Source organism: Naegleria fowleri (genome assembly GCF_008403515.1).
Source record: "Naegleria fowleri strain ATCC 30894 chromosome Unknown tig52, whole genome shotgun sequence".
NCBI lineage: Eukaryota > Heterolobosea > Eutetramitea > Acrasida > Naegleriidae > Naegleria > Naegleria fowleri.
Window position 1 is genome coordinate 512449 of NW_025407984.1, and position 27922 is coordinate 540370.

The 27922-nt window shown below is 37.8% G+C and overlaps 11 protein-coding genes across 11 annotated transcripts; 8 read left to right on the forward strand and 3 right to left on the reverse strand.

Annotated features, from left to right (window-relative positions):
- Nucleotides 1-559: 559 nt before the first annotated feature.
- FDP41_006618 (uncharacterized protein) lies at nt 560-1876 on the forward strand (the record flags this gene model as incomplete). The annotated part of the gene is made up of 1 exon (XM_044710273.1): nt 560-1876. The coding sequence occupies one exon, from the start codon at nt 560-562 to the stop codon at nt 1874-1876; it is 1317 nt and encodes a 438-aa protein (XP_044559299.1).
- Nucleotides 1877-3221: 1345 nt separating this feature from the next.
- On the forward strand, nt 3222-7224 carry FDP41_006619 (uncharacterized protein; the record flags this gene model as incomplete). Its single annotated transcript, XM_044710274.1, has 2 exons — nt 3222-3427; nt 3699-7224. The coding sequence occupies 2 exons, from the start codon at nt 3222-3224 to the stop codon at nt 7222-7224; spliced, it is 3732 nt and encodes a 1243-aa protein (XP_044559300.1).
- Nucleotides 7225-9141: 1917 nt separating this feature from the next.
- On the forward strand, nt 9142-11859 carry FDP41_006620 (uncharacterized protein; the record flags this gene model as incomplete). The annotated part of the gene is made up of 1 exon (XM_044710276.1): nt 9142-11859. One exon carries the CDS (start codon nt 9142-9144, stop codon nt 11857-11859), a length of 2718 nt encoding a protein of 905 aa, XP_044559301.1.
- Nucleotides 11860-12117: 258 nt separating this feature from the next.
- On the forward strand, nt 12118-13560 carry FDP41_006621 (uncharacterized protein; the record flags this gene model as incomplete). Its single annotated transcript, XM_044710277.1, has 3 exons — nt 12118-13098; nt 13164-13320; nt 13367-13560. 3 exons carry the CDS (start codon nt 12118-12120, stop codon nt 13558-13560), a joined length of 1332 nt encoding a protein of 443 aa, XP_044559302.1.
- A 91-nt stretch (nt 13561-13651) lies between these two features.
- On the reverse strand, nt 13652-14711 carry FDP41_006622 (uncharacterized protein; the record flags this gene model as incomplete). The annotated part of the gene is made up of 2 exons (XM_044710278.1): nt 13652-14061; nt 14135-14711. 2 exons carry the CDS (start codon nt 14709-14711, stop codon nt 13652-13654), a joined length of 987 nt encoding a protein of 328 aa, XP_044559303.1.
- A 757-nt stretch (nt 14712-15468) lies between these two features.
- Nucleotides 15469-16395, forward strand: FDP41_006623 (uncharacterized protein; the record flags this gene model as incomplete). The annotated part of the gene is made up of 2 exons (XM_044710279.1): nt 15469-15968; nt 16086-16395. 2 exons carry the CDS (start codon nt 15469-15471, stop codon nt 16393-16395), a joined length of 810 nt encoding a protein of 269 aa, XP_044559304.1.
- A 22-nt stretch (nt 16396-16417) lies between these two features.
- FDP41_006624 (uncharacterized protein) lies at nt 16418-18185 on the forward strand (the record flags this gene model as incomplete). Its single annotated transcript, XM_044710280.1, has 7 exons — nt 16418-16695; nt 16771-16852; nt 16935-17193; nt 17261-17278; nt 17326-17406; nt 17540-17739; nt 17889-18185. The coding sequence occupies 7 exons, from the start codon at nt 16418-16420 to the stop codon at nt 18183-18185; spliced, it is 1215 nt and encodes a 404-aa protein (XP_044559305.1).
- A 506-nt stretch (nt 18186-18691) lies between these two features.
- Nucleotides 18692-19159, forward strand: FDP41_006625 (uncharacterized protein; the record flags this gene model as incomplete). The annotated part of the gene is made up of 1 exon (XM_044710281.1): nt 18692-19159. One exon carries the CDS (start codon nt 18692-18694, stop codon nt 19157-19159), a length of 468 nt encoding a protein of 155 aa, XP_044559306.1.
- A 237-nt stretch (nt 19160-19396) lies between these two features.
- FDP41_006626 (uncharacterized protein) lies at nt 19397-20032 on the forward strand (the record flags this gene model as incomplete). Its single annotated transcript, XM_044710282.1, has 1 exon — nt 19397-20032. The coding sequence occupies one exon, from the start codon at nt 19397-19399 to the stop codon at nt 20030-20032; it is 636 nt and encodes a 211-aa protein (XP_044559307.1).
- A 134-nt stretch (nt 20033-20166) lies between these two features.
- Nucleotides 20167-25952, reverse strand: FDP41_006627 (uncharacterized protein; the record flags this gene model as incomplete). The annotated part of the gene is made up of 4 exons (XM_044710283.1): nt 20167-20375; nt 20494-20617; nt 20744-23335; nt 23394-25952. 4 exons carry the CDS (start codon nt 25950-25952, stop codon nt 20167-20169), a joined length of 5484 nt encoding a protein of 1827 aa, XP_044559308.1.
- Nucleotides 25953-26531: 579 nt separating this feature from the next.
- On the reverse strand, nt 26532-27878 carry FDP41_006628 (uncharacterized protein; the record flags this gene model as incomplete). Its single annotated transcript, XM_044710284.1, has 1 exon — nt 26532-27878. One exon carries the CDS (start codon nt 27876-27878, stop codon nt 26532-26534), a length of 1347 nt encoding a protein of 448 aa, XP_044559309.1.
- Between the last annotated feature and the right edge of the window lie 44 nt (nt 27879-27922).

Consider the following 27922-nt stretch of genomic DNA (forward strand, 5'->3'; position numbering starts at 1 on the left):
CAACTGAAGAACAACGGCGACGAGACGGAATACAAAACAAAAAAATCTCTAAAAATGAACTCTCAAGGTTGTGGATGCTGTAACGGTGGTGCTTGTAATTGTGGAAGCAGCTGCTCATGCAAAGGATGCGGACAAGAAAAGGTTGAAGAAAAGAAGTCTTGCTGCTCTGGTGGATCATGCCAAAGAAAGTAAATTCATTCCGACAATGTTACTGTACAAGTTGTTGTTGATACAGCCATCATACAACGCTCACACAGAAAACCAAATAAACAAAGCCAGTAGTTTGAATAGCCGAAAGCACAATTCATTCTTCATCAAATCAAGACCAGAGGTGATCAATCTTTGAAAAATGCATCATCGTCAAATACTGGTTGATTAGTAAATATTGTTGATATATTATAGGATCATGTAAGCGTCGATGGTTTAGTGGTAGAATACGGCGTTGCCATCGCCGTGACCCGGGTTCAATTCCCGGTCGACGCAAATTGTTATATTTTTCATGTTCTGTCAAATGTGGGAGGAACATGGAACACACAAGGTTCAAAAATGCTTTTAAAAAATGAGTCAACCACCACACGTTTCTGATTCCTCTCATCCATTTCAAGACCATGGTTGTTTGGAAGGAACTGTTCCTCCTCCACCACCTCTGGGCTCTCTCATCCCTGTCAATTGGAATGCTCGGAATAAGAAATTTCATTTTGATGATCAACAACAAGAAAGGGAATATCAAGTCCCTTGTGGCCACAAGAAACGAATACAAATACAACCCTATTTGCATTACAATTTGAATCGTAATTTTACAATCATGACCTATTTGGATGAATTTAATGAGCTCACTAAATGTCCAACATTGATAAGCTTTGGAGGACCACATGTAAGAGATAAAACCATTTATTACTTGGAATTGGATCCTCCTAAAACAAGAGTGGATTTAGAGGATGACATGTACCGTGTGGAGTATGAGTGGAAGGAATTACAAACCATTGAAAACAATCATGGGGAGTTGTTCAAATATCACGTGTTACAAATCCAAAATGGTTGTATTGTTTATTCAAAAAAACTTCAACGATTAATTGTTTTCGAATGTGGTGATTATAATTATTTAAGATTTTACTTTTTATGCTTGAAAAATCGTTCGTGGATCAAGAAAAAGTTTCAAGTACCCTCTTGGAGTTATTCTTGGGATTATTTGTTGACAAAATATGATGAAGAAGGAACCAAAGGTTTATTAATGACTCGTTCATTCATGACTGTTGCAATAGTTGACTTTGAAGAGTTGCTATCTTCGAATGATCTTCAACTGATTGAAAAAACATCCCTTACCATAGATGTCAAGCACGTTACTTTTGTATCTGCACGAATGATCGTTCCATTATCAATACAGCAGCAATTGTTAATAGTAGGAGCTAAGGAAGAGTCACAAGTGCATACGATTGACCTGAACAACAAGTCCAACACAACTACTGGCATTCATGAAGGTTTGCAGATATTCAATCATCTACATCATGCAGCAAGTGCATACCCTTTGGAACTATCGACATCGTCGTTAACAGGAGAACAAGTACTGATTACACTAGTTGGAGAACAGAAAGAGCATTTATTTTTTGAATATAACACACAAACACAAATGTCAACAGTGTTGTTACATAATTCATTGCCAATCAAATTGGAACATCATGCACTCTTTTCACCTTTCCTTTGTACGTATAGAAATAGGAGAAATGAAAGATGTGCAGTATACCTTCCAAACCTTGACATTTTGTACAAAATCAAGTTAGATTATGACAAACCTGAATGTGCTTTTCCTTACTTGAAAAGGCAATTATTGTCTCCTAAAAATTCCAACATCATGGACATGATATTTATTTTCAAATAATTATTAATTCCAATTCACTCAATTTTTTAGTAAGAATTAATGCTTGAAATGTAATATAGAATTGTCTGAATATCTTCATGTCTCTATTATTAAAATTGAATTCAATAGATGGACTTGAAAACTCTTCGATGAGAAATAATAACGATTCTGAATTTCAGAACGAATGCGAAAAGCGTCGTTTACATTCACTTTCGTGATGCAGCCTTTAAAATCATAAATAATATAAATTCAACATGAAAATCATCACCTCCAATCTTTGTCAACTCTTTCATTAGGTCCATTGTGAAATCTCCTCATGAATTACAATATCAGTTTCCAATCATAACTATGCATAAGCGAGAGCAGTATCAATTAGCTTAATAAATTTGTTCAATAATTCATCAATGACGTTCTTGCCAATCCGGAATGTGTTGAATGGCTCTAAATACAAAGTTGTCTTTGTTGGTTTTCCTCAGAGTGGCTGAGATTCGATGGAATTACTCCATCGAAATTGGATTATTATTTTTTTCAGGTCACTCGAAAGAAAGAATGTCTTTCGCAAGAAGTTTTTTTCTCTTTACCATTTAGAGAGCGAGAAGATACGACTAGGCACCCTCTCACGTACCAAAAATTCTGAAGGAAGGCAGCGACGCTTGGTCACTGACTACGCTTGGGACAGCTCACAAAGTGCAAGGTGAGCGTCGACCAAACGGGATGCGGAATTCATGATCTCCGCACTCCCCTTCAAGGTAAGTATGAAAAGAGCAATTGTATGCTTTGAAGGTGAGTAGATAAGGCTCGAAAGGGATGAAAAAATTCAGTAAATATTATGGGACAGAAAAGATGAAAATTTTGTGTGCTTGAGTGGATGAATTGATTGAAGGAGGAGGAAGAGAATTGAATGTCGTGATGAATCTTGTCAGCTTCTATGATGAGCATTACTTCCGAAGGAATTTTTGTTGTGTGGCTGTGAAATTGAACAAATTGAATCAGTCTGAAAGAGTCTGAGGTTATTTTCACTCAACAAAGTCTAGCTTGAGAAGCTCTCAGAAGAGTTTTGGTTCATCCGATTGACTCACAAACTTGAAAGAGATCTCGTGAACACTTACGATCAATGAGGTTGTGAACTGTCTTTGAATTGCAGCAGCTATCAGTCTCTGGTTCGTGCACTCGAGTAGGTAACAACTGCAACTACTCAACCTATTCGAGGTTGAACATTATTTTGTAAAACAAGGGTGCAGTACCGATGAACTCTCCTGGAATTTTATTTTTAAAAAAATTCAGCAACAAAAAAACAATACAGCACACCCTCTCCATCGTCATCATCATCATTTTTGATACACCAAAAAGCCTTGCTGAAATCACCATGTCCAGTTTTGATGTGAACGCAATTATTGAGAAGGCCGAGTCCAAGGATAAGGATCTTCGTCATATGGCTCTCTACGATTTGAGCAATGAATTACAAAAGGAGAACTTAAAGTTGGACGAAACTAGTCAAAGACAATTGGCTGATATTGTTTTGAGATTGTTAGACGATAAATCAAGTGAGGTTCAAGGTGTTGCTGTCAAATGGTAAGTGATTGGGAGCGAATGACTGTGTGTGTGTTTGATCAATATAATGATCACTAATTATTTCAATCATCGCCATTTTTGTTTGATCTCTTCCACAACATCATCATCATATTAATAATTTTAATATTTTGTGTGTTAAATGTCATGATTATGGTACTATGTATCAACACAAAATCTTTGATCGGGCGTGATATTTGAATTCAAACCATTAATCAACATATTTAATCATCATCCTGGCCATCCACGATGGACACGATCTCTCCCTCTACAGTCTTCCACCTCTCGTAAACAAGATGAGCAAGGTCCAAATTGAAAACAGTATCACATCTCTCAGCTCAAATATTCTCAAGGGCGAAGATGAAAAGAGAGACATTGCAGCTATTGCTCTCAAGACTGTCATTTCTGAAATTCCAATCGAGAATGCCCTCTCTCCAATCAAGAAGTGTGTCAACCCTCTCCTCCAAGGTCTTGCCAGTGAAAATCCAGAAATTAAACTTGTTGCTCTCGACGTCTTGTCCGATTTGTTGGGACGTTTCGGTACAATGGTTGTGGAGGAACATGAAAAATTGCAAACAGCCTTTGTCGAAGAGTTAAAGTCATCAAGAGTCTCTGTTCGTAAGAGAGCAATTGCTTGTCTTGCTGCTCTCTCTGTGAATACCAATGACAAATTGTTCGATACATTGTTGACTGGAATTGTGAATGGTATTGATTCATTGATCAAGACAATGAAGAAACAAAAGGACAATAAGAAGGTTGAAGAGCTCTCGACATATATTCAATCGTGTAGTGCAATTTCCAAGACTGCTGGGCACAGATTCGGTAAATACTTGTCAAGAATTATTCCATTGTTCATGGATGCTGCTGAAATTATTGCCGGATCTCTCGATGAAGAGGACGAAGAAATGATGGACACCAACACTGAAGTCAATGATGAAGTCCGTGAATACATTACTCAAGCATTTGAAGCCTTTGTTACCAGATGTCCAGATGAAGTCACCAAATATATTGATTATGTCATTATTATTTGTAAGGAATATTTGGAATACGATCCAAACTACTCCTATGATGATAGCGAGGATGAAGCTGAAACCTCCGATGCAATGGTTGACGAAGATGAAGAGGATGAAGGTGGTTTGGGAGATGATCTCGATGAAGGAGGATTATCTGAAGATGACGATGTGACTTGGAAGGTTCGTCGTTCTGCTGCCAAGTGTTTGGGTTCTCTCATTAGATCCAGACCAGAAATGTTGGCAGCATTCTACACTGAATTGTGTTCTGATGAAGATATTTCATTGATTCGTCGTTTCAAGGAAAGAGAAGAACCAGTGAAACTCGATATTTTCAATGTTTTCATTGACTTGTTGCATCAATCATATTCCACAAAGACCTCTCCATCAGGTGACGTGACCTACAAACAACACGATGAAGTTGCTTTTGTTGAAACTACTAAGGATGCTATCATGAAGCGTATCAAGAAACAATTGAAAGAAAAGTCTGAAAAGACCAAGATTGGTGTTTTCCAAATCTTGAAAGCTCTCACTATCACATTGCAAGGTGGTTTGTCAAAGTATATTAAGGATCTCGTTCCACCAATTTGCGCTGCTTTGAACGAAAAGGGAGAACAATCCTCATTGAAATTGGAAACCTTGTCATTCCTTAAGACATTTATCCAATTCCACAAACCAGAGGAATTCAAACCATACTTGGAAACTTTGATGAAGTCCGTTTTCACTTGCGTCAATGACAAGTACTACAAGATTATCACTCAAGCTTTGAGAGTTTGTGGTGAATTGGTTTTGGTTATCAAGACTTGCGTCAATGAACCAAACTTTGGCAATCTCGTCAAGCAATTGCAAACCAGCGTTTTTGACAAGTTGAAGATTCAAGATATTGATCAAGGAGTTAAAGAAAGCGCCATTACAACCACCGGTTTGATTGTTTCCCACTTGTCTGACAAGTTACCAAACTTGAATGATACTCTTACAGTTTTGAAGGAACGATTGCAAAACGAAATTACTCGTCTCACTGCTGTTAGAACTTTCACTGTCATTGCTCAACACAACGTTGATATTTCACATGTTTTGGTTGAAACTGTGAACTTGTTGTCAGACTTTTTGAGAAAGGACAACCGTGCTCTCAGACAAGCTGCTTTGGCTGCTTTGAGTCAATTCGCTATTTCATACAAGAACAAGATTGACACCAAGTTATTCACTGTTGTCATCAATGAAGCAGCTGAAGTCATGAATGAAAAGAAATCAGACTTGCACTTGGCTCACTTGGCCTTCAAGTTGGTGAAACAAATTGTTGACGCTAACCCAGATACTTTACCTTTGGTTCAAAAGGCTGTATTACCAAAAATTTTGGATTTATTGGCAAGTCCAACCTTGCAAGGAAACTGTTTGGACTCTCTCTTGGTTGTTTTGGCCTTGTTGGTTCCTTCAGTCGGTTTTGATAATATTTTGAAGCAAGTATTGAACATTCCAAAGGAATCCAAGCAAGTTTTTACAAACATTGGTAAGGCTGTGGCAGCTGTTTGCAACGCTGGATCTCAAAAGGACAAGACTGCAACAATTGAAAAGTTTGCAAAGGATTTGAAATCAAAGGATGATTCTGCTAGAATGTTGGCCTTGTTCACTTTGGGTGAAATCGGTCGCTCGATTGACTTGTCTTCTCATGGTACTGTCAGTCAAGATATTGAAGCATGCTTCGAAGAAGAAGGTTCAGAAGAATTGAAGAATGCTGCTTCATATGCCCTCGGTAACGTTTCAGTTGGTAACTTGGCCAAATTCTTGCCACAAATTATTAAGGGTATCCGAGAAAGCCCAAAGAAGAAGTATCTCCTCATTCACTCTCTCAAGGAAGTTATCACTCAATCAGAGGCATCAAAGCTCAAGCCATTCATTCCAGAAATTACTCCACTCTTATTCGACAACTCACAAGAAGAGGAAGAAGGTGTTAGAAATGTTGTCTCTGAATGTTTGGGTAAACTTGCCATCAACGACTATGACAATGTTGTTTCTCAACTCAAGGAAAAGTTAACCCTCTCTGATGCTACCAGATCAACTGTTATTGGTGCTATTAAGTATGCAGTGACTGATGAACCATCTCCAATTGATAACAAGTTGACTGAAGATCTTCCAGTCTTTTTGGCACAATTGAACAAGAATCAACCAGTAAGCGTTAGACGTGCAGTTGTCCTCTTGTTGAACAGTGTGGCTCACAACAAGCCAGAAATTTTGGGTGATGCTTTGGAAAAGGTTCTTCCTTCCTTGTATGCTGAATGTGTTTTCGATCCTAATTTGGTTCGTGTGATTCACTTGGGTCCTTTCACTCACAAGATCGATGATGGATTGGATTTGCGTAAGTCTGCATTCGAATGCATGGACACCATTTTGGACAACTACAGATCAAGAATTGATCCAAACAAGTTCATTGCTCAATTACCTGCTGGTTTGGATGATGAGAACGATGACATTAAGATGTTGACTCACTTGATTGTACAAAAATGTTGTGCTCAATTCCCAAGATCCTTGTTGACCTCTGCTGATCAACTCGTTGTTCCTTTCACAAACACCTTGAAGAAGAAGCTCAAAGATAATGCATTGGCTCAAGAAAAGGAAAGACATGAGGAGTTGTTGAGAAGTGCATTGAAGGCAATTCATGCTATCAGATCCATTCCTGGTATTGAAGACAGTGCTCAATTCACTGACATGTTTAACAAGCAAATTGTGGCTAATCAGAAGTTGAAACAAACCTATGATGAGATTGCTGAAGCTCATGATGAATTTGAATTTTAAAATATCAATTATTCACCTACGCATCCGTGTAGTTTTTAAATCATTAAAATTTGTATCTGTAAAGTGATGACTCGTATTCTTTTCGAAATTAACTTGGCTATTCAAAACCAACAGTATAATGATGAAGCATCCATGTTATGTATTTTGAATAGTAATGATTAAATGAAATTTAAATCACAAATGGTACCTGTACTACACACTGAAACAAATCAGCACTACGACAGCTCTTGTGTGAACTGGCAAATTTATTGAGGACCTTTCCGTTATATCAATGTATCGAGTATTCAATTTCATGATTTATTACAAATTATTTACAAGTGTCGAGTTGTAAAATTACACTCTGCAACATGATCTTCAGTTCCGGAGTAGCCTAAGTTATTGCTCTGTCACAAGTTGAATCATTTGACACGATCGTGAATTAGTATTATCTAAATGATGACACGTCGTCGAAAAATACAGGAATGGGTTTATTGAAAAATAAACAAATTATAGGTACTCAATTGTCCGACGATACACGTCGTCGAAAAATGATCACAAAATCATACAAGGTACTGTATTATTGCTCTTTAGGGATATATTGGACAATGAAAGCATTTACACTATCGTTCATTACAAAACGAATTCTAGACGTGTAAAAAAAAACATTTTAAAGAAATTTTGAAATTCTCTCAAAATCAATATGTTGCGCTTTTTGACCATTGACAGATTGAAGGAATGTATTGATTCTCGGTTAATATCTCCTTTTTCAGAGTTGACAAAAGGTTATAGTTGTCTTGAAGAAGCACTCTATTTGGAACGATTGAAAAAAACATTACCACAAAAGAGATGGAATGTTTGACATGCTCCATCTTGTTACACGGAATGGTTGACATTGAGGTCGGTGTTGGTATTTGGATCATTGGATGGGTTCATATTCATATACCCAATGAAGTTAATGCTCGAGATGAGATTGTGAAGAATGCTTTGAAAGATTCTTAAAAAGTATCGACAAGGCATGGAGTTCCTATTTATTATCGACAATAACGACTTGGACAACCGAAAAAGAATGAAGAAATTATTTCGTGGTATCACTTTTTACTCCACGGTACGAAATATGTAACAAATTCCACAGAGACTGAAAATTCAATGAAGGAGAAGATGACAATGATATAAGATTCTTCTTCTGGTCCGCCAAAAAAGAAAAAATCATCGACCAAGAAGAAGAAATATCATCCAAAGAGGTGTCATGTGATGAAACAAGGAAATGGTTTGGATTACAACGTTGTAAATATACAGTTCGCAATACTATGGATGGACTCATCATGTCTTGTCTACAAACGCCAATCATTGATTCTCTTCATTCCACATAAATACTAACTCGCAATTCTTGGAAACCTTCTAGAATAAATCATTACGTGCACGGTCCAACACCATTTTGTTTTAACTGTTGAGAAACAAGTCAACCAATCTGCCCTCTGCGATAATTCTTAGTGTGCACACAGAGGAGGCCTCTTGTGCGACGTCAAGCGAAGAAAAAACATTCGGTAACCTCAACCAAATTTCAGAGCACGCGGAAGAAGCAAAAAAAACAAAGACGTCACCTGCCATCTCGCACAAGTTGCAAACACCACCTATTCGTTCTTTTATCACAATTCAATAGCCGCGTGCACTCCTCCGCTTCTTCATTTCACACACTATTCAAAGCTTGCCGAAGAGCAACATTGCTTTTAAACAAGAAGAAGAACCACATTCTGTGTATTTTTGTCAACCACATTCCCACACACATTCAAACTCACACATTTACCCGTCGGTATTGTAAGATTATACTCTTTCACATTAACCGGAGGAAAAACGAGGAATACCGTATCATCATCATAGAAGTAATAGTAACATTATTTCACACAAGGCGGCACCTTTTGTCCTCATTCACTCATTGGCATGTTGAGTACACTCATTCGAAATAGCAACAACAACAACAACACGAATAACAACACAAACACTCACAAACATTCCCTTCTTGCAACCACCACCAACAACAACAACGAGAACACGACTCTCAACCTCGACTCCTCTTCTAGAATCACCACTTCATCATCACCCTCTTCTACCGGCCCTAACCACTCATCCATCAACAAGAACAATTGTTCCATGACCATCAATAACAACAACAACAACTCAACGAATCCAACTACTGCTTCGTCATCCAACTCGGCTGCCATTCTCATTCCTGCCCAGCAAAACTCAACCATGCAGCAACATGCCAACAGTCCTTCCCTTTCCTTACTTTCATCCATGAGTGGTGGAGAATTGAGTTCTTCTCTTGGCGGCGGTGGTGGAGGTGGAAACTCTTCCTCACTCACCCTGATGATGTCGAACACGCCTTCAAACACACCCCCATTCTCACATCTCTTGAATCATCATCTAAGTCTCTCCTCTGGTGGTGGAAACAACTCTCATCTCCACCCAATGAATCATCCTGCTGCTGCGTACTCTCTCATGCATGCCCATCCCTCTCTCAGAGTTGGACATGGTCATTCTCAATCATCTGGAGGAGGAGGCATGATAGTGGTTGGTTCTCCAAGTGCTTCTTCGCCTCTTCTTGGTGGACTTGTCTCTTCTGAGAGAGTGTTTTCAGAGAGTGGTTTTTCCTCTTCCTCCTCTCAACAGCAGCAGCCAAGTGGCAACGCCAGTCTTTCCTTACTCTCATCATTGGGAGTTATTTCCTCCTCTTCCTCTTCATCATCATCATCAACCAATAACAACAATAATGGCAGCAACACTCCCAACACTTCTTTCTTGAATAATCACCATCACCACCAGTATCAATCATACATGAATAATCATGTGAGTATTCAACATCAAGGTGGTAGTACTAATTCTCATGGCAGTGTTGTAATGAATAGTGTTCCTGCCAACAACAACAACCACGAAAGGGAATATCAACAATTACTTTTCGAGAGACAATCCCTAACTCCTTTCCAACCCATTGTTCCTCTCACTCTCAAGTTATTGGACGAGCGCATTCAGCAAGTTCAACAACTTGTTCAACAAGCCTCTTCTTCCACCAATAATAACCTTTCTTCCACTACTACTGCTACAACTATTACTAACACTATCAATCCATCCTCCAATGCAAGCTCTCAATCTTCCTTGTTGAATTCGTCATCAACAAATTCAAACATCATGGGCCCACCCACCACAAGTACACCAGGTAGTAAGAAGAAGTTGAGTTCTCTCATCATTCACCAACCTTCAGTGTTGTACAACAACAATAACAACTCAACAACAACAACAACTAATGGACTCAATCTTGCAAGCCCAACGCTTAGTACTTCTAGCTCTTCCACCACTCCAGGAGTCATGAGCACTACTTCTTCAACCACAACAGCAGCAGCAGAACAAAGCATGCTTCTTTCTAATATGTTGCTTAATGGCTCTACGACTCCAACTCTTCTCTCCACCTCTGGTGGTGGTGATTCCTTGAGTACTGGTGGTGATTTCTCTTTCTTTGGCAACAAGTCAACTTCTGCCAATTCTTCACCACCTCTTGGAGTTATAGGAAGCAATATTAATTCCAGCAATGGAACAGCCTCTACTACTTCTACAACAACAAAGAAGCCATCATCTACCACCTCTGGTACTACTACTACTGCCACTGCTAGTACTCAAGCAACAATTACCAGTACTCAACCCACCACCAACAAGGTCATTGCTAACTCATTGAATGACACTACTACTGCATCAAACAATTCATCCACAACTGCCTCTAATACTTCTTCAAATCCAGGCCAATCATCATCATCATCCATGAGTAGCAATGCAAGCACTCCATCTCCTACCAGCTCAACTTGCTCTGATAGTAACACTTCCAACGAAGAATTCACCTTCATTCGCTATGAAAATGTGGATATCAAACAAAAGATTGTCAATCCATATACTGTCTTACTCTTCATTCCTCAAGCAGAATTTCCAGATTATAACTTTATCGGACGCATATTGGGACCAAAGGGAAGCTATTTGGACAGCATCCGCAAGAATTCGAATTGTTTCATTAGAATTAGAGGAAAGGGCCTAAACTTGCAAAACACTGGTAGTAACACGAGTACCTCAACCACTCCAACAACGGCATCGGCATCAACTTCTCAATCAGGCTCATCCACCACCACCACCACTACTACTACCACTACCACTACCACAGACAATGACATTTATGCTTCCTATCCTCTCCATGTCTTTATTGAAGGAAAGGGTCAATCCGCCAGTAAGAGAAAGAACCTTCATAAAGGTATTCAACTCATGCTTCCTCTCTTGGTACCTACTGAGTATGAGAAAGATGTTCTCAAACGATGGCAACTTCAACAATGGAGAAGTGAGAAGAATTCAGGTGGATCTGGTGATAAAGCCTCAATGCCTCCACTTCCTCTTCCAAATTCCATTCCCTCCGATTATCAACAACAACAACAACTCTATGGAAGTAGTAGTGGTAGCGGAGGCAATGCAAGTCTTCTCTCTTCTTCTCCATACTCGAATCAAACCATGGAATCTGCGTGTGAGGATGAAGATGATGATTTTGAGATGGATCCATCTCTCCGAATGAGTCCATCCAATGCCTCCTTTCTAAGCAGATATCATCCCTACAATAGAAACCATGTTTAAAAGAGAGAAAAGTCCATCTTTCAGGATTTTCACCATTTCCAAGTTCAAACCTTACAATCTAATTTTTTTGAAACCTTTTCATGCACCTTAGAGCGATGGATCGCCACAATTTTGCATAATCACGATCATCCATCCAATGAATCACGATCATTGGACAACAATTTCACCTTCTTATCCTTCTTCTACTTTCCTAAGTTCTTTTTAAAATTAAAATTTCATACTTTATACAAATCCTCTCTTTTTGGAAATCTTTAAAAAATGTCTTCAACACATGATTGGCTTACCTTTTCCGATCAAGAGGAAGAAGAAGATAAATCGCCAAATCATGCCATTCTAGAATCTCCATTTGATCCAATCTATTCTGTCTATTATTGTGGAAATGAACCATGTGGAACAACAACGAGTGTTGATCTTGATGTTCGGTTTGGAGCAATTTGTTTTAAACCTTCGCATTTGATCAAAGAGGCTTCCTCACGAGAATTAGATCTCTCATGGTATTCGGGAGCGGAATCTGATGAACCATTAATCATTTCTAGAATTGTTTGTGGAGGTTATGATGATCTGAGTTATTCGTTGCTCATGCAAAGCGGAGATAATCAACACTTTCTTGTAACAAAGTTTTCAGATCAAGTATTGACACGATACAAATTCAAAGATTTAATTTATCCTGAATTAGAGAAAACCAATTATCCATTGGGGACTAGTTTTGAAGTGAAGGAAATTATTTGTTCAAGTGCATTACAAATCATTTTTGAAATGTCTGATCTGTCTCTGTGGATTTTGCACATGCGGAACATGAGGTTAGAGAAATTTGAATTCACTTTTCGACATCAAATTGAAGCCATTGGATCAGGGATTATGTCTCAAAATATAGTGGTGGTGCCTATCACATCGTCTTCTTCAAGGCAAGCATTTCTTATTGGAGATCAAAAATCAGTAGAATCGATCACACTAAATCTCACAAATTCTCCCGTTAAGCTTATTTCGCAGTATGCCTTTGAGTTGATTATTTTTGTTCATCAGAACAACAAAATGTATATTTATTATGGAGGAACTGAATTTAGCTATGATACAGATGGATGCGGTTTCAACATTCCTGCAGCTAAAACTCTTGTTTATGTAAAAACTCAGTTTGAAGAAATGTGTCCTATTTCACATATTGCTTGTGGATACTCACATGTTGTAGTGTTACTCGAAAATGGAGATTGCTTTTGCAGAGGATTGAATAACTTTAATCAGGTGAGTTTGTCCATTGCACAAGTTTTAGGAGTTTTTTCAATCGCTACTTTGGGCACATCCTATAGTGTATGATTGATAGCAAAAAGAGTATTGATGAGTTTATTAGATTCACCAGTGTTACACAGCCTGTTCGTGCAATCGCATGCTGTTCAATATGTACCATCCTTGTTTGTGACGACAAGTTTCATTTCTTTGGAGAAATTTCAAATTTTCCTTCAACAGGTAAGTGAACTAGCTCATAATTATGATTGCTCTTAACATTTTATAGGAACCATGACTAGACAATTTCCAGATCAAGAAGTGGCTCCTGCAGCATGGCATTGTTTCATTTACAGAAATACGTTTCACAAAACGACCAGAGATCAGATTTATTTTGACAAGAATCTGAAGTTGTTTGGATGTAGCAATATTGAAAGATTGAAATTGTGTGACATTTTCATTACTTTTCAAGATTTGATGTAATGGTAATATCCTCCCTCAATAAAAAGGCAAAATTTCCATCAGAATATAAATAAAGTGTCAAAACGCTGTAACTACGAAATATGTCTCTGTCCTACTTTTTCGAATGTGGAACATTTTTAGAGGCGAAATGGCCAAGCTCTGATCGATATTTTTCTGGCTCTGCAATGAAAATTTTGATGTGTTCAATATTGCCCTTAAAGCAGCTCAATTTCAGGTTTTTTGCGTCACTTAATGTCGACCAAAATTGATGCACCTGTTTGGCAGGCACAATAAAGTCTTGCTCTGCATAAATCACCAAGATGGGAGAATTACACCCGAAAACGGCAGTAATTTTTCTTAAACCTGCCAAGTATGTCTCAAAAAATGTTTTGAATAATCCTGTAAATACAAAATAATACAAGTAGAATAAATAATAAATAATCCATCTCATAATTTTTCCAACAATTCCAATGCTTGTCTTGTCTGAAATAATTTTTTCAGCTTTCCTATCGTACGAATATCCTAAATGAGTACACATGACAAACACATATGTGTCACATATTGCCCTCATAACACGCCAAAACACACTACCTACCTGCAAGTACAGCAAGAGCTCCCAAATCTTCAGTATTCACTCCAGGAAATGAGTCAGCAATAAGACCTCTATAATGCTTCTTTACAAAAGTATATTCATTACTCAAAGATTCCAATATTTCCATCATTCTGGAAACAAAAATACCTCCATTATTTGAAAAAGAATGAATCATGAAACCGCTTTCTGTTTCTTTCTGATCCTTCTCAATGATATTCAATATTGTTTTTACACCTTTTTCAGAGTAATATTTTGCAAACAATTCCCATGAGTCGGGAATATATGCCAAAACGTCATAACCCCATGCATTATAAATTTCTGCATATTTTGAAACGAATCTGAATTTACTTCCATACCATCCCAAAATCACGACCAACGGAGATGGCAACACAAGATTACTTTCATTGCTGGCAATATGATCTCTCGGAAAGAATTGCAATTTGTGTTTGTTTCCAAACTGTTTCACCAATTTCACTAAAACCGATCTGTGCTCTTCATGATGACTCTTCGTTTTTTGAGAGTCCTCTCGCATTGTTTTAGAATGAGAGAATGATGTTCGAGTATCGTGATGTTGAACCATTTTTTAGTTCTTTTATTTTTCATAAAAAATAAAAAAATAGTTTGAATACCGTCTTCTTGTTTTGAATTTTTCTTCGGAAAATTAACGAAATGGATCGCACCATTCATTAGTGCTTGCTGATGATGTTCGGAATGGTTCGTCGTTGTTCATGGGTCATATTTTCGTCCGGATGATGTTGTGTGGTTTCACATTTACAGTATTCCTATCACAACACTACAGAATCAGCAGTGCGTTCAAAACATTAGTGATCTAATTACCATGATGATCATGTATGATCTTTCATCTCCTCCGAGAGACTATGATGATTTCAAAATACAGAACTATTATTTGCCTAACTTCAAGGAATCAACTTGCAAATAGGATATGATCTCAAGATCAAATCACAGTGGAGAGCTCTCTCTTGTTTTGGCCAGAATATTCTGATCAATTCCAATGACGACTATTTGGTGAAAAGCAACGATCGGTTATGATCAAAATTTTCATTTCCACTTTTAAGATTGCGAGAAGAAGAGAGACTCCAGTACAGAAGTGGTTTCCATTTCAACACACAGAGAACCCAGAATGATGATGATTTGATCTTTTGCTATGTATGCCTTTACATTGCTCTCACACACCTCTGTGTACTGGTGGTCATTCCAGCAGAAAAACATTGTCTCCATTGATCTTACATTGTTGTTGTCCATAATATTTCACCACTTCTTCCTCTCCTCCCTAACTGAATAGATACAAAGAAAAGTATCAGTACCACATTAACCACATGTCTGAATATCAAGCAACCAAGCAGTTTGTTCCGCTTGCCACTACGGTGGAAGATCAAGAGAAATTTCAAGCTCTGGTCAAGTCAAAGAGTTTTACGAACAATACATTGTCTCACTCGAATTCGAGTGGTCTCAAGGATTTGGCTTCCGATGACTCAGTCAATCCTCTTCTCCCAAGTCACGTGTTACCTCCTCCCACGCAATTACCGTTTGCTTCGTCATTGAATAGAGAATATGAACCAGTTTCAGAGTTGCTGAAGAGAAGACGATTTGACGATGATGCTGGTCAACAAATTAAAGACCCTCAAGAACCTGAATTGAAGGCCAAACACAACTTTAAAATTCTGAGAGTATTTAGTGTGGAGTGGTTTTTAATTCTTATTGGTTGTCTGGGTTGTATTGTTTCCGGTGTCATGCCACTTGTATTCTACTTGCTCTTTGGTTACTTTGTTGATGATGCGATTGAGTTTGCTAAAGTGGCCATCACCGAACAAAGATTGTAAGTACAATCCTTCTCAGAGAGATTTCATAAACATTTTACAATTCATTAATAACAACACATTTCAAACCAATCATTGATGTGCATCCTAATATCATTGTGACACTTTTTATAAAGGAAGGACAAGATTTTCGTTTATACCATGGGTTTTGTTGCCATCGGTGTTGCTCAAGGTATTTCACAATTTACCAGCGGATTGATGTTCAGTTGGGCTGGTGACAGAATTGCAATTAGATTGAGAAGGGCCTATTTCAATGCTTTGATTTCTATGGAAATTGGATATTTCGACATCAAACCCCTCGGTCAATTGACCGCTCCACTCTTTGAGGACGTCTCTAAAATTCAAGATGCCTTCACGTTGAGACTTGGTACCGATTACACAATTCTCAATAGCCATCTCTGGAATGATTATTGCAATGACAACTAACTGGTCCATGACTCTCATTTTGATGAGTTGTTCCCCTTGGGTCATGCTAGTAGTGGTCGTTTGTACCAAGCTCATTGAAGTTTTCTCCAACAGAATTAATAAGGCAACCAATGCTGCTGCAGGTATTGCCAATGAAGTTGCGGGATGTATCAAAACTGTTAGATCTATGGCCGGTGACAAGAGAGAACGTGCGAGATTTGCAAAGGCACTTGCTGGAGCTCCACTTTCAATGTTTGGAAAAGCTTTTGCTATGGGTATTTCAATTGGTAATTCGTACTTGTTCATTAACTGTTTCTTTGGGTAAGTTGTGTGTAAATTTGTTGTTGGAACGACGCATGAATAATAACACTGAATTCCCATCGAATGTAACTATAGTTTGACCTTTTGGTTTGGTGCCAATTTGATCATTGAAGGTGATGCAACTATGGGTGAGGTCGTTCAAGTGTTCGGTATTATGGTATGTTGCGTCTTTGAAATAATATTATCTAATCTTTCATAACAACAATCATTTCTGAATTTACCACACTCACACACTCTAGTTACTTGCTATTTTAGGTTTGCAACAAGGAGCCGATGTGATGCCATACTTTGCCAAATCCAGTGCTAGTCAACAGGCCTTATTAAATGTTCTTCAAAGAGTTCCAGCAATTGTTGAGAAGGAAGGAGGAATTAAACTCGACAATGTTCAAGGAGAAATTACAGTTGAAGGAATAGAATTTGCATATCCTTCAAGACCTCACATTACTGTCCTTAGAGACTTTAACTTGAAGATTAAGGCAGGAAAATCACTTGCTTTGGGTAAGTTGTGTACTCGCTGTGTATACCATGTACTGAAATTTCATATCGAAATGTACAATCAATTCAGTTGGTGGATCTGGTTCGGGTAAATCTACAATGGTCTATTGGAACGTTTCTATGTTCCTCAAAAAGGACGTATCTTATTGGACGGAGTTGACATTGCCGAGATGGATACCGAATGGCTTCACAAAGTGATTGGTATTGTCACACAAGGTAAGTTTGTTCTTGTGGTGCAGTGGATGTAATGTTGAGTTCAACATTTCAACGACATTGAAAAAATGTCATGAAATGTTTTTACCCTGAATAATTTCAAAAATATATATTCTTCTTTTGACTTGTTGAACAGAACCTGTATTGTTCCAAGGTACTATCAAGGAAAATATTGCATACTCTATTGGAGGTCTTCCAAAGAAGGAATCATCGGAGCTTCAAGCAAGAATTGAGAAAGCAGCAAAGGCTGCCAATGCTCATAACTTTATTAAGGAATTACCGAACGGCTATAACACAAGGCTTGGTGAAAAGGGTGTATCATTATCTGGTGGTCAGGTAAGTTGAATTCATTCTGTTTACGTTTTATTGACACACTTGTTTTTTTTGTATTTTCTGCACATGACTTGTTCCAATGTTATTATGGATACTATGACACGTGTGTTCCTATTTCATGGATAATGATCTCTCTGACTCCCAATCTCTAGAAACAAAGAATTGCCATCGCAAGAGCCATTCTCCAAAACCCACAAATTCTTCTCCTCGACGAAGCTACAAGTGCTCTTGACGCTGAAAGTGAATCTCTCGTTCAAGAAGCCCTTGACCGTTTAATGAAAGGACGAACCACCATTTGTGTGGCTCACCGTCTCGCAACTATTAAGAATTCTGATGAAATCATAGTGATGGATCATGGTAAAATCATTGAACGTGGAACACATGACTCATTGGTTCGCATTCCAAATGGAGCATATAGAGGTTTGGCTGAGAAGCAGTCCATGGTGTAAGGATTTTCACATTTGAATTTTTTTCCAAAAGTTTCCTTTTGTTTCGTTATTATGGAATGTGACAGCCTGGTGTATGGCGTGCAGAATTTCTGAGAGCAACCACTTCATTAGTTCAGATTAGATCTTTTTTTGCTCAAACTCCTTTCTTTCATCCAATGTTTTGTAAATATTAAAGCTTTCATCATATGACGAGTTCATAATATGAGTCTTTACAAAATTAAAATGACACATGCGACCAACAACACACCAACAAACTCGCTGGCAAATTTTGGCTCGAGTTGAACCACTATGTGTTACTCTTAATTTCGTCACGACGATATTTGTATGAATCGCGATCATGATGCCAAGAGATGGAGAGTGAAACGAGAAAGTTACATTGGCGCCACATTTTTACAAAACCTCCCACACAATATTTACGATGAGCAAGTTCGCCGTCCCAACATACAACCACCTTAAAAAAATAACACCATCACTACCGAATACCTCCATCCCATACATTGATAAAAATGAGCAGAGACACCATTGGCAATAATGAATTAACTGAAGAGCAAATTGCTGAATTTAAGGAAGCCTTCTCTCTTTTTGATAAGGACGGAGATGGTACCATTACTACTAGTGAATTAGGAACAGTTATGAGATCTTTGGGACAAAACCCAACAGAGGCCGAACTCCACGATATGATCAATGAGGTAGATGCCGATGGAAACGGAACAATTGATTTTACAGAATTTTTAACCATGATGGCTAAGAAGATGAAGGACACTGATAACGAAGAAGAAATCAAGGAAGCCTTCAAAGTTTTTGATAAGGACGGAAACGGATTCATCTCTGCACAAGAACTCAGACACGTCATGTGCAACCTCGGAGAAAAACTTACAGACGAAGAAGTTGATGAAATGATTAGAGAAGCCGATATCGACGGAGACAACCAAATCAATTACACTGAATTTGTGAAGATGATGATGCAAAAGTAAACGCCCTGTATTCTGTAAAAATAAATCCATGAACAAATCCCTATATTTTGTGAATGTTCTGAGCAGAGGGAGGTAACCTACGAAAACGATTCATCCGTTCAATGGTGATGATGAACTCTTCAATAAATGAATCTCTCCACTAAAAACCTTTGAGAGGATCCTCGCTAAAGAAACCCGAAAAACATCTTTTGATCCAATTTGTTGTTGGAAAGAACAAAAAAATCCAAGTTTTAAAAAATGAGTTTTGTTCATACCTCCTCACTCGAATTGTTGCCTCTTCTGTTTCAGATCCAGCCACATCAGCAAGATGTGAGTGCTGCGGCTACTTTCCATGAACAATTATTGCACAGTGAAATTGACAAAATTTGTGGACATGGTCCGACCATAGATATGAAATTATTTCTGTCCAATGATCAGCAATCATCGGAATCACAACAGGTGAATTTCACTACCGTTCAAAAAATTCTCTCAGCTGTGGATGCATTTATATTCCGTGTGATGAGCTTGGATTTGAGCAGAGAAAATATTACGGAAGAGCTCTCGGCTCTCAATTTTAATCCAGAACAAATTGAAGTATTTTTGAGAGTGTTGGAGGGAAGACGAGCAGAGCTTTGTAGAGCTATGAAACAAAAAACAATTACTGAAATTTCTCATTCCTATTTACAAGATTTTGATTGGAAATTGAATTTAGTGGTCGCTAGTGATAAGTGTTCAAATATCCGAGAACCAATTGTACTTTTGAACTTGTTTGTGAAATCCGAAAATGAAAACAAGCTGAAGGAAATTCTTGTAGAACTCACACGAAAAGATTTGGATCATATTTTGAATGAATTTGGAAAAATTCAACATCAAATCCAAAAGATTTCAATTTAACACAAAATAACAAGAAGAATGATTTCCAATTATTAGCACTATACATTCATATTTTTTAATCTCGGCTTTCTTTTACCACAATTACAACGATTTTATTGTACATACTTTTACATGGTCACAATATCGTGTCTCACTTAATTATTTTCTTCAGTCTTTCGTTCTGATTTGATTGAGTTACAACTTTCCAAAGCTGGCAAAGTGGTCGATGTGGAATTTCTCAATAACATGACTTGCTCGACATGCTGATCTTTATTGTCATCGCTCTCAAGCGTAGGCTCCACAATTGGGTTCATATGGTACTCGGCAAGCAATAGATAGCTTTGCATGATACCTTTTCCTTTGACTGCACAGTTCAAAAAGATACCACATTGAATAATAATATCAATTAATCGCATTCATTTGAGCAAAGTCAATATCCAAATATTTGGTGTTCACGTTGTCACAAAGAGTAAGAGACTTACCTTCGACTTGACGTTCTTCAAACTCGAGTCCCATATCATGCACTCGCTCATAAGTCGTTCTGCTTATTTGAATTCTTCCAGGAACACCAGTAGATTCCATTCTTGATGCAGTATTGATCGTATCCTACGTTTGAATGTCATTTCATCATTATTGCAATTGAACAACAATATTAACAAAGAAGAGCGTGTTAATTGGCCATTATTAAGTGAGATATATCGTTGACACATGTCGACAGTCAAAAATACTTACTCCCCACAAATCATAGGCAAACTTTTTCTTCCCGATCACACCTGCAACCACTCCACCCGTGTGAATTCCAACACGAATATTCAATTGTTGTTGATTACTGTCATCTAAAATATTTCCACACAATTTTCCTTCATTAAACTCTCGAATCACCCTAAAGGTGTCTTGTGCGAATCGCAACGTTCGTTCAGGATGATCACTCGAGCAATTCTTATTAATTCCACCCACAGCAAAATAGGCATCTCCAATAGTCTTGATCTTTTCTAATTGATAGAGTTCAGTCAATTCATCAAATCCATTCACAATGGCATTGAGCATTTTCACTAAATCTGTCGGCATCATGGAACTGCTAATTTTGGTAAAACCAACCATGTCAGAAAAGAAACAAGTGATATCTTTGAGTCCTTCAGCAATAAATGTTTCACCCTTCTTCAATCGAGTTGCCACATGATCAGGTAAAATATTTTTCAATAAATTTTCAGAGTGTTGTTTCTCTTCGGCCAATAGAGCTTGTTGCTTTCTCAGTGAAGTAATATCCGTAATAGTGACAGCAATGATGGTTCTATTTTCTGATTTGGAATTGAGAGTGAAAAAGTTGATTTTTGCTGGAAATTTTGATTGATTACTTCGAAGACATGCATCCACTTCGAGAGTTTCATGGAAAGTGGATGGTGAAGAGGATTTTGTTACTTGTTCAGTGAGTGAATTCACAACCTTTCGAATCACATCTTGAGATTCTGGAGCAAATAATATGAAAAAAGAAGCTCCAAGAATTTCTGTTGTGGTTTTTCCAAACATTTTCAATGCTGGGCTGTTAATGAGTTCAACTTCACCTAATGTGTTAATAATGAGAGAACCATCCACATTGGCATTCATAATGTTACAAATACCAGTGAATGAATTTTCATCACGATTGGACAAAGTCTTTGTAGAAGAAGCATTCAACTTTTCCAGAATGGGATTTGAAAATTGATTATACAGAGCTAGATTTCTCAATACTTCATTCTTTTCGAATAGTTCGACTGGAATATAATTTAAGAGCATTCTCGTATGTTGAAAATGATCTGCTGAGCTTTTCATCATGGAATGAAGTACTTTTCCTAACACAATGAAACTCAATACTCCAAAAACTCCAAACGAAAAGACCATGACTAATTTCACTTCTGAAGAAGCTCTCACAAATTCATTCATGAAAACAACAAGCTTATCTGTGAGAGGTAAATTCATGCGATAGTTGGCATAATGTTTCATGAACATGGAAGCGTCGTTTTCTTCAAAATTTGAAGTACTCGTCGTCGTGTTCAATGCTGATGTTTGTTTAGATAGGTAGAACCGATTTGTTTTTTCTGCAACTTCACTCACTCCTGTAATGTATTGTGTCATCAACGATTGAATACCAATACAATTTCGGTAGTAATTGGCCATGGTCATGTTGTTTTGTGCCAAAGCTTGAGTGCAGTTATAGCCTCCAGTTTTTATCAACTTGTCCAATGAGGGATATAGTCCAATCATCGGAAAATCATTTTCCACGTTAACATTTCCAAAAATCAAGTCGTTCCAATAGTAAACTAAATTATTAATTTCTTTCACTAACAAGGATTGAAGTTCGTCCAAAGTGGGTGCCACTTTCAAGTAGGAACTGTCAATAGAAGTTTTGAAAGTATAGGAACTTGAATTTGTGTCTTGACCATAAAAGGTTAACATTTCTCCCATGTAGAATCCAATGTATTGCAAGTGAGCAATTACATTTGCAGAATACCCTATATTGACAAATGAAATTTGAGCACTGCTTGCATTACCGTTTGCTTCGTAATAGAAAATTCCAACGCACAATGGAACGAGTAATGATATCAATAAAACCACTATTGAAATGGAAATCTTTGATTTGAAAATCTTGGAGAGAATGGTCCAATCTAATGAAGCATCCACATTCGTTTTGTGACTATTCAATAACCCTTGATAGATTTTACCAATGGATTCTTTTGTCAATTGTTTTTCAATGGTATTGATTAATCGTTTAAATTGCAATTGATTCCAACGAAGCATTACAAAGAAAATCAATCCCATCAGAATGGCCAAACCTAACACAACGAGAAAGTAAAGTTCGACGTTCATGATGAGAGAACTTGTCGATGCCTTACTGTTCGTCACAAAACGTTTACAGAACGTATTAAGAGTTTGGAAATTCGAATCCATATTTTGAAACAAGTAGCTAAATGTGTAATCAGAAATTGGATTCATCAGTAGGCTGTTCATGACATTTCTGAGAAGTGTCGTGTTGTCACTGTTCTGCGTAGCTAATAGAGTCATATCTTCCTTTGGAAATTGGTTCATAACGGTGTCAATCAGTTGGCTGTAAGAATTGGCAATTTCATTGACAGATATATTTCTCATAATAGGTTGTCCAATAAACATGACTTCTCCACTAGTACTACCGTTTACATAGGTTGCAGTAGGAATTTTAATTTGATAAATAGTTTGTCCATATTCGGTAAAAGCAGCATTGTCAAACTTGTTTTGTTCAGAGATATGAATCAAATTTTCAAAGAATTGTTTGTCTTTTTTAAATTGTTCAAAATAAGCGTTGATGTAACCCTATGATATATTTTGGTCGTTATGTGTGAGGACAATGCATGTCAATCATTGAACTTACCATTTTGGATAAAAGAAGGAAATTACCATAGTTGGGTGGCCATTCATTCATCCCATTATTGAACCATACATGGATCCAACTCTGCATATTTCTTATATTTTTCATAACCGAGACAGGAGAGGATTCAGGTAAACACACATGACTCAAATACAGGACATCTTCGGCGATGTTTGACACTGCCACGACCGTAATGACAATTCCACCAATCACAAAAGCAATACAAATGAGGATAAAGGTCAAGAAGGCACCAAAAAGTATGCTCTCTGAATACACTCTGGTTTTCAATGCATTTCTGAACATTGTCTCCTTCTTTTGCTCGAACGAAGCGGGTAAGCCTTCTCCTCCTCCAGTCACACTTACACTGTCATCAAAGTTCACATCTTCCGTCAATTCAACATTGTCATCATTATCCTTCTTTTTGGAAAGCATTAGATCTTGAGAAGAGAAAATCTCTGGATTTGTCATCTTCTTAGAAAATGTGGAATGGAGATTTTCTGTCATGAATCGATGGCTCACACTGGAATTTTCTCGCTTTGTAAATCTGGGCACCACTTGATTCTTTTTAGATTTTTGAATGGACATTGAAACGCGTTGTTCCTCGTCAAGTTGATTCGCCTCATCGTGAATGGCAATAGCAAGTTCCTTGTCGAATTCGAAAATCTCTACAAAGGTTGCATACATTCGAAGATGATTCTTATTCTTTCTATGAACAAGAAGTTCGTTAAAGATCTTGTTACATTCATTGGTGGTTTCTGAAATTTTGAGAGTAATCTTTTCAATGGTTGAATATTTCACAGGTTCTTGGATGAGCTCTTTCCAAAAGTCTCGATGAAGGGAGAGTAGTAAATCTTGAAGATACTTTAAACGTTGAACTTTCATGTCATTACTCATTGAGAAACTTTCGTGTGTGGTTGAGGAGCTTTTGTGTTGTATTTCCTTGATTCTGTATTGAGCCATGATTTGATCCAATAGACTCGAGGAGTGAGTGGTAATTCTTTGTATGAGTTCGAGAGCGATATCGACGTTCGAGTGTTGTTGATCGTATGCAATTAATAACGCAAGGTAGTGCAACATGTGAACCTGTTTAAAGCGTCTATGTTGTTGAACGGTTTTCACAAAGACCAAAGAAATTTCCTTATCAGAAATGCTTAATGGAATTCCGTCTGCATTGGTAATGCGATCTAGATGAGTGACATGATTCGATTTGGTTGCAAACTTGAAAAACATGGACAAACCTCGCAGACCATCTGAATCATTAAAATCTTGAAGGATTGCCAGTGCTTTTGATTCCATAAAACTCTTTACAGACTTCTTGTCAGTTGTCAAGGTGGATTGATCGGCTGGAATAAGGTCATACAATTCAGAGAGAATTCTATTTCTTACATTTCTAACAGTGAGCTTCAAATAGATTTCATAACCTAGAAATGCACACAAACCACATAATAAAATTAAACCAAATTTGAGAGGTACGCCAATGGCGAGAGAAGAGTCTATGGACATGCCAACTTGTTGGACAAGTACAGATGTCACCAATGTGGCCACACTAGCACCTAAGCGAGCACATGCAACACCACACATGATTGAGTTTTCGATTCTTCGATAGAATGGACATGAATACATGAGGAACAACATGAACACAAAGGACAAGACACAATTGGCAGCATGAGCAGCGTATCCATACTCTATTGGAACAGCATACAAGATCACTAATCCTAACATGTTCACCACATCCAACAATGTCAATGTGAAGGGATGTGTGGAAGCAAATGGTACCGTGCTGAGTGGATTCAAACTTTGAGTGATACTTCTTGAAAATACCACAAATAGAATCACCGTAAGGGTTGCCAAAATGGACATGACAAAGAATATCAAATTTTGAGCACCAAAACATGGAACTGGAGGTGAATATCGATTCAATACGGGTTCAGATGTTTGGCTGTCCACTTCAGTCAAGCTGCAATCATAAAAACCTGCAAATATGTACAAGAAAAATACACCAAAAGTTTGACATCCCACACCAAAAATGTAAAACAACAGTTTCATCTTGGAAAGTCCATTCCTAGAAGAAGAGCTTGATGTGGTTCGGTCACTTCTCCAAACTGCAACAATCCCTACCAAATAACTTAAAACAACAAATGCGAAGATAACTGCCGCAATGGCAATTGAAATTTCACGTGTCATCCATACATTTCCGGCCAATGTATTTGGAAAGTTAGCAGCACTCACGAAAATGTAGTGTGACAGTGGCTGGTTGGGAGTTGTGTTTTTTGACGCTTCTCTAAGGGTTGGAAGAAACATTGAGCTCCATAAATACAACATTATTGGAATCCATGTTCCTAGATACCACTTCCATCCTGTTCGTTCCGTTTCAATTTGTAGAGAGACAATGAGAGAGGAAGCGGCAGAGTTGATTTGTTTGGTCATGGATGGTGAGTTGATTCGTTCTGTGCTCGTGGAAGCCTCAGACTGACCATCTCCGAATACGGCACTTCCATTAAGACCTCCACCGAAAGCACCTACTCGGCTGTTGCTGACTACACTGGTTGAATCGTCCATCATTGATGCTTTGTTGATGAAGAGTGGCAATAGTTGTATTTCTTTCTAGTTGATCTATGAAGATGATCGTTTGCAGATATGAGAAATGCATAGAACTCCGCTTTGTTGAGAGATTCTGTTGTAGAGAGAGAGACATATCTTTCGTCATGATGTATCAAAACATAATCTCTACAAAATCTTTCAACAACGACAAGTTCTATTCATTTCTCTTACGAAATCATCTCTGCCATGAGTGGCGCTTTGAACTTGAATATCTATGGCGTGTATGTTTTCAAATATGTCTTGAAGCCCATCATTTCCTCTCATCTGTAGATCTCATTCATGACATGTGCGCTTCCAAATACAATATTCATATCACTATAAGAAATTCAAAGGATGAAGAAAGCGTCTCTAGTTGTCAACAAGATTTGGAAAGGGAGATGTAAAAGGTTATCTCCAACTACCGCGCAAAATACAGTGTACTATGGCTTCTTAATTTTGTAAAGAAAGGATTAATCATCAACTTTAGTTCTCCAAAGAAAATTGTCCTTCTAAATTGGTTGTCAAACATAAACTTGGTGAAATTGAGCTTCATAAAACACACTATTGCGTAATCACTCTTGGTGTTTCAATTTCAAGTGTAAAGTTGACAAGTATTGGATAGTGGTCACTAATGACAATAATTTCCTTCTTGTTGGAACCCTGCATCACCAACTCAGCTGTTCCTTGACAACATTCGTATTTCGTAGGTGTGAATGAAATGTGAGGAGAAGTAGTAGTTGTTGAGGTGCTACAACCTTGTGTTGGTGGGCATGGAATTTCTGCAAAGAGAATATGATCAATACGCGTCACCTTAGACGAGTTCAAACTCCAATTATTGAAGGTTGTTTCCTTTCCCAATACGGGCAACTTGTGCTCCTTACAATATTCGTACGAATTTCGAAATTGTAATGAAAATTTTCCATAGCGTTCACTACCTTCAATTTCTAAAGGTTGTAACAATTCTTGAAAGGCCTTATCCTCCACAGTACAATTGAAATCTCCACTCACAACGACTCCAATTAAATTCTCATCCGAGTTGTTGTTCGTCAATACTTGCTCCTTCACAAAGTTCTTGATTAATTTTGCACTATGCATGCAAGCTCTTGAACTAAAGTGATCCCAATGGGTGTTTATATAGAGCAAATGATACGTTGTCGATCCTCCTGTTGCTTTTCCCTCCTCTTGATCATTCCTTTTGATAGGAATTGGGACCTTTACCCAGGTTGCAATTCTGTAACAAGCAGCATCCCAATACCTGGATGGTTTTTCAGGAGTTTCACTCAACCAAAAAGTACCACTCGAATAGTTTGGTGTTGTTGTTGTTGGATAGGTTGCTACTGGATCACTATTGGGATGATTCATCATCGGATCAGTATGATGAAGATGAACCATGACAGTACAATGTTCTCCACCATTCTTTGCTTCCCGACCTGTGGAGAAGATGGAAAAGCCTCCAAAAGTTTGCTTTTGAGAAGGAAGAATGGAAGCAGAAGAGGTGGTGCTAGTGGTGTTACTGCTGCTTTCGGAAGAAGACGCCAAGTAGTTCTTGATATCTTGCAATTGATTTTCCAAAACTTCTTGTAATCCCAGCAAAGTGTACACGAGAAGTGGTTTCTTTGTTTCTTCACGATCCTGATCATGAGGAGAGGATGATGAATTTCCTTCTTCCCCTTGATTTGGAACAATTTGATGATTCGGATGATGATGACTCAAGTCTTGAATGAATTTTGAAACAAGAGCCTTTCTCACTCTCCATGATTTATTGCCAAAATCGAGCAAACTATCATAACGAATATTGAAACTGCAAACATTGATTTGAAATCTTTCAGTATTATTACTACTAGAAGCAATAGGTGCGTTGTGAGAGCATGACAATGTTGTGGAGGTCGATTCGGAGGGAGAGTACATTTTGTGAATTTAATTTAATTTGGAATTTAATTTGAGAATATAAT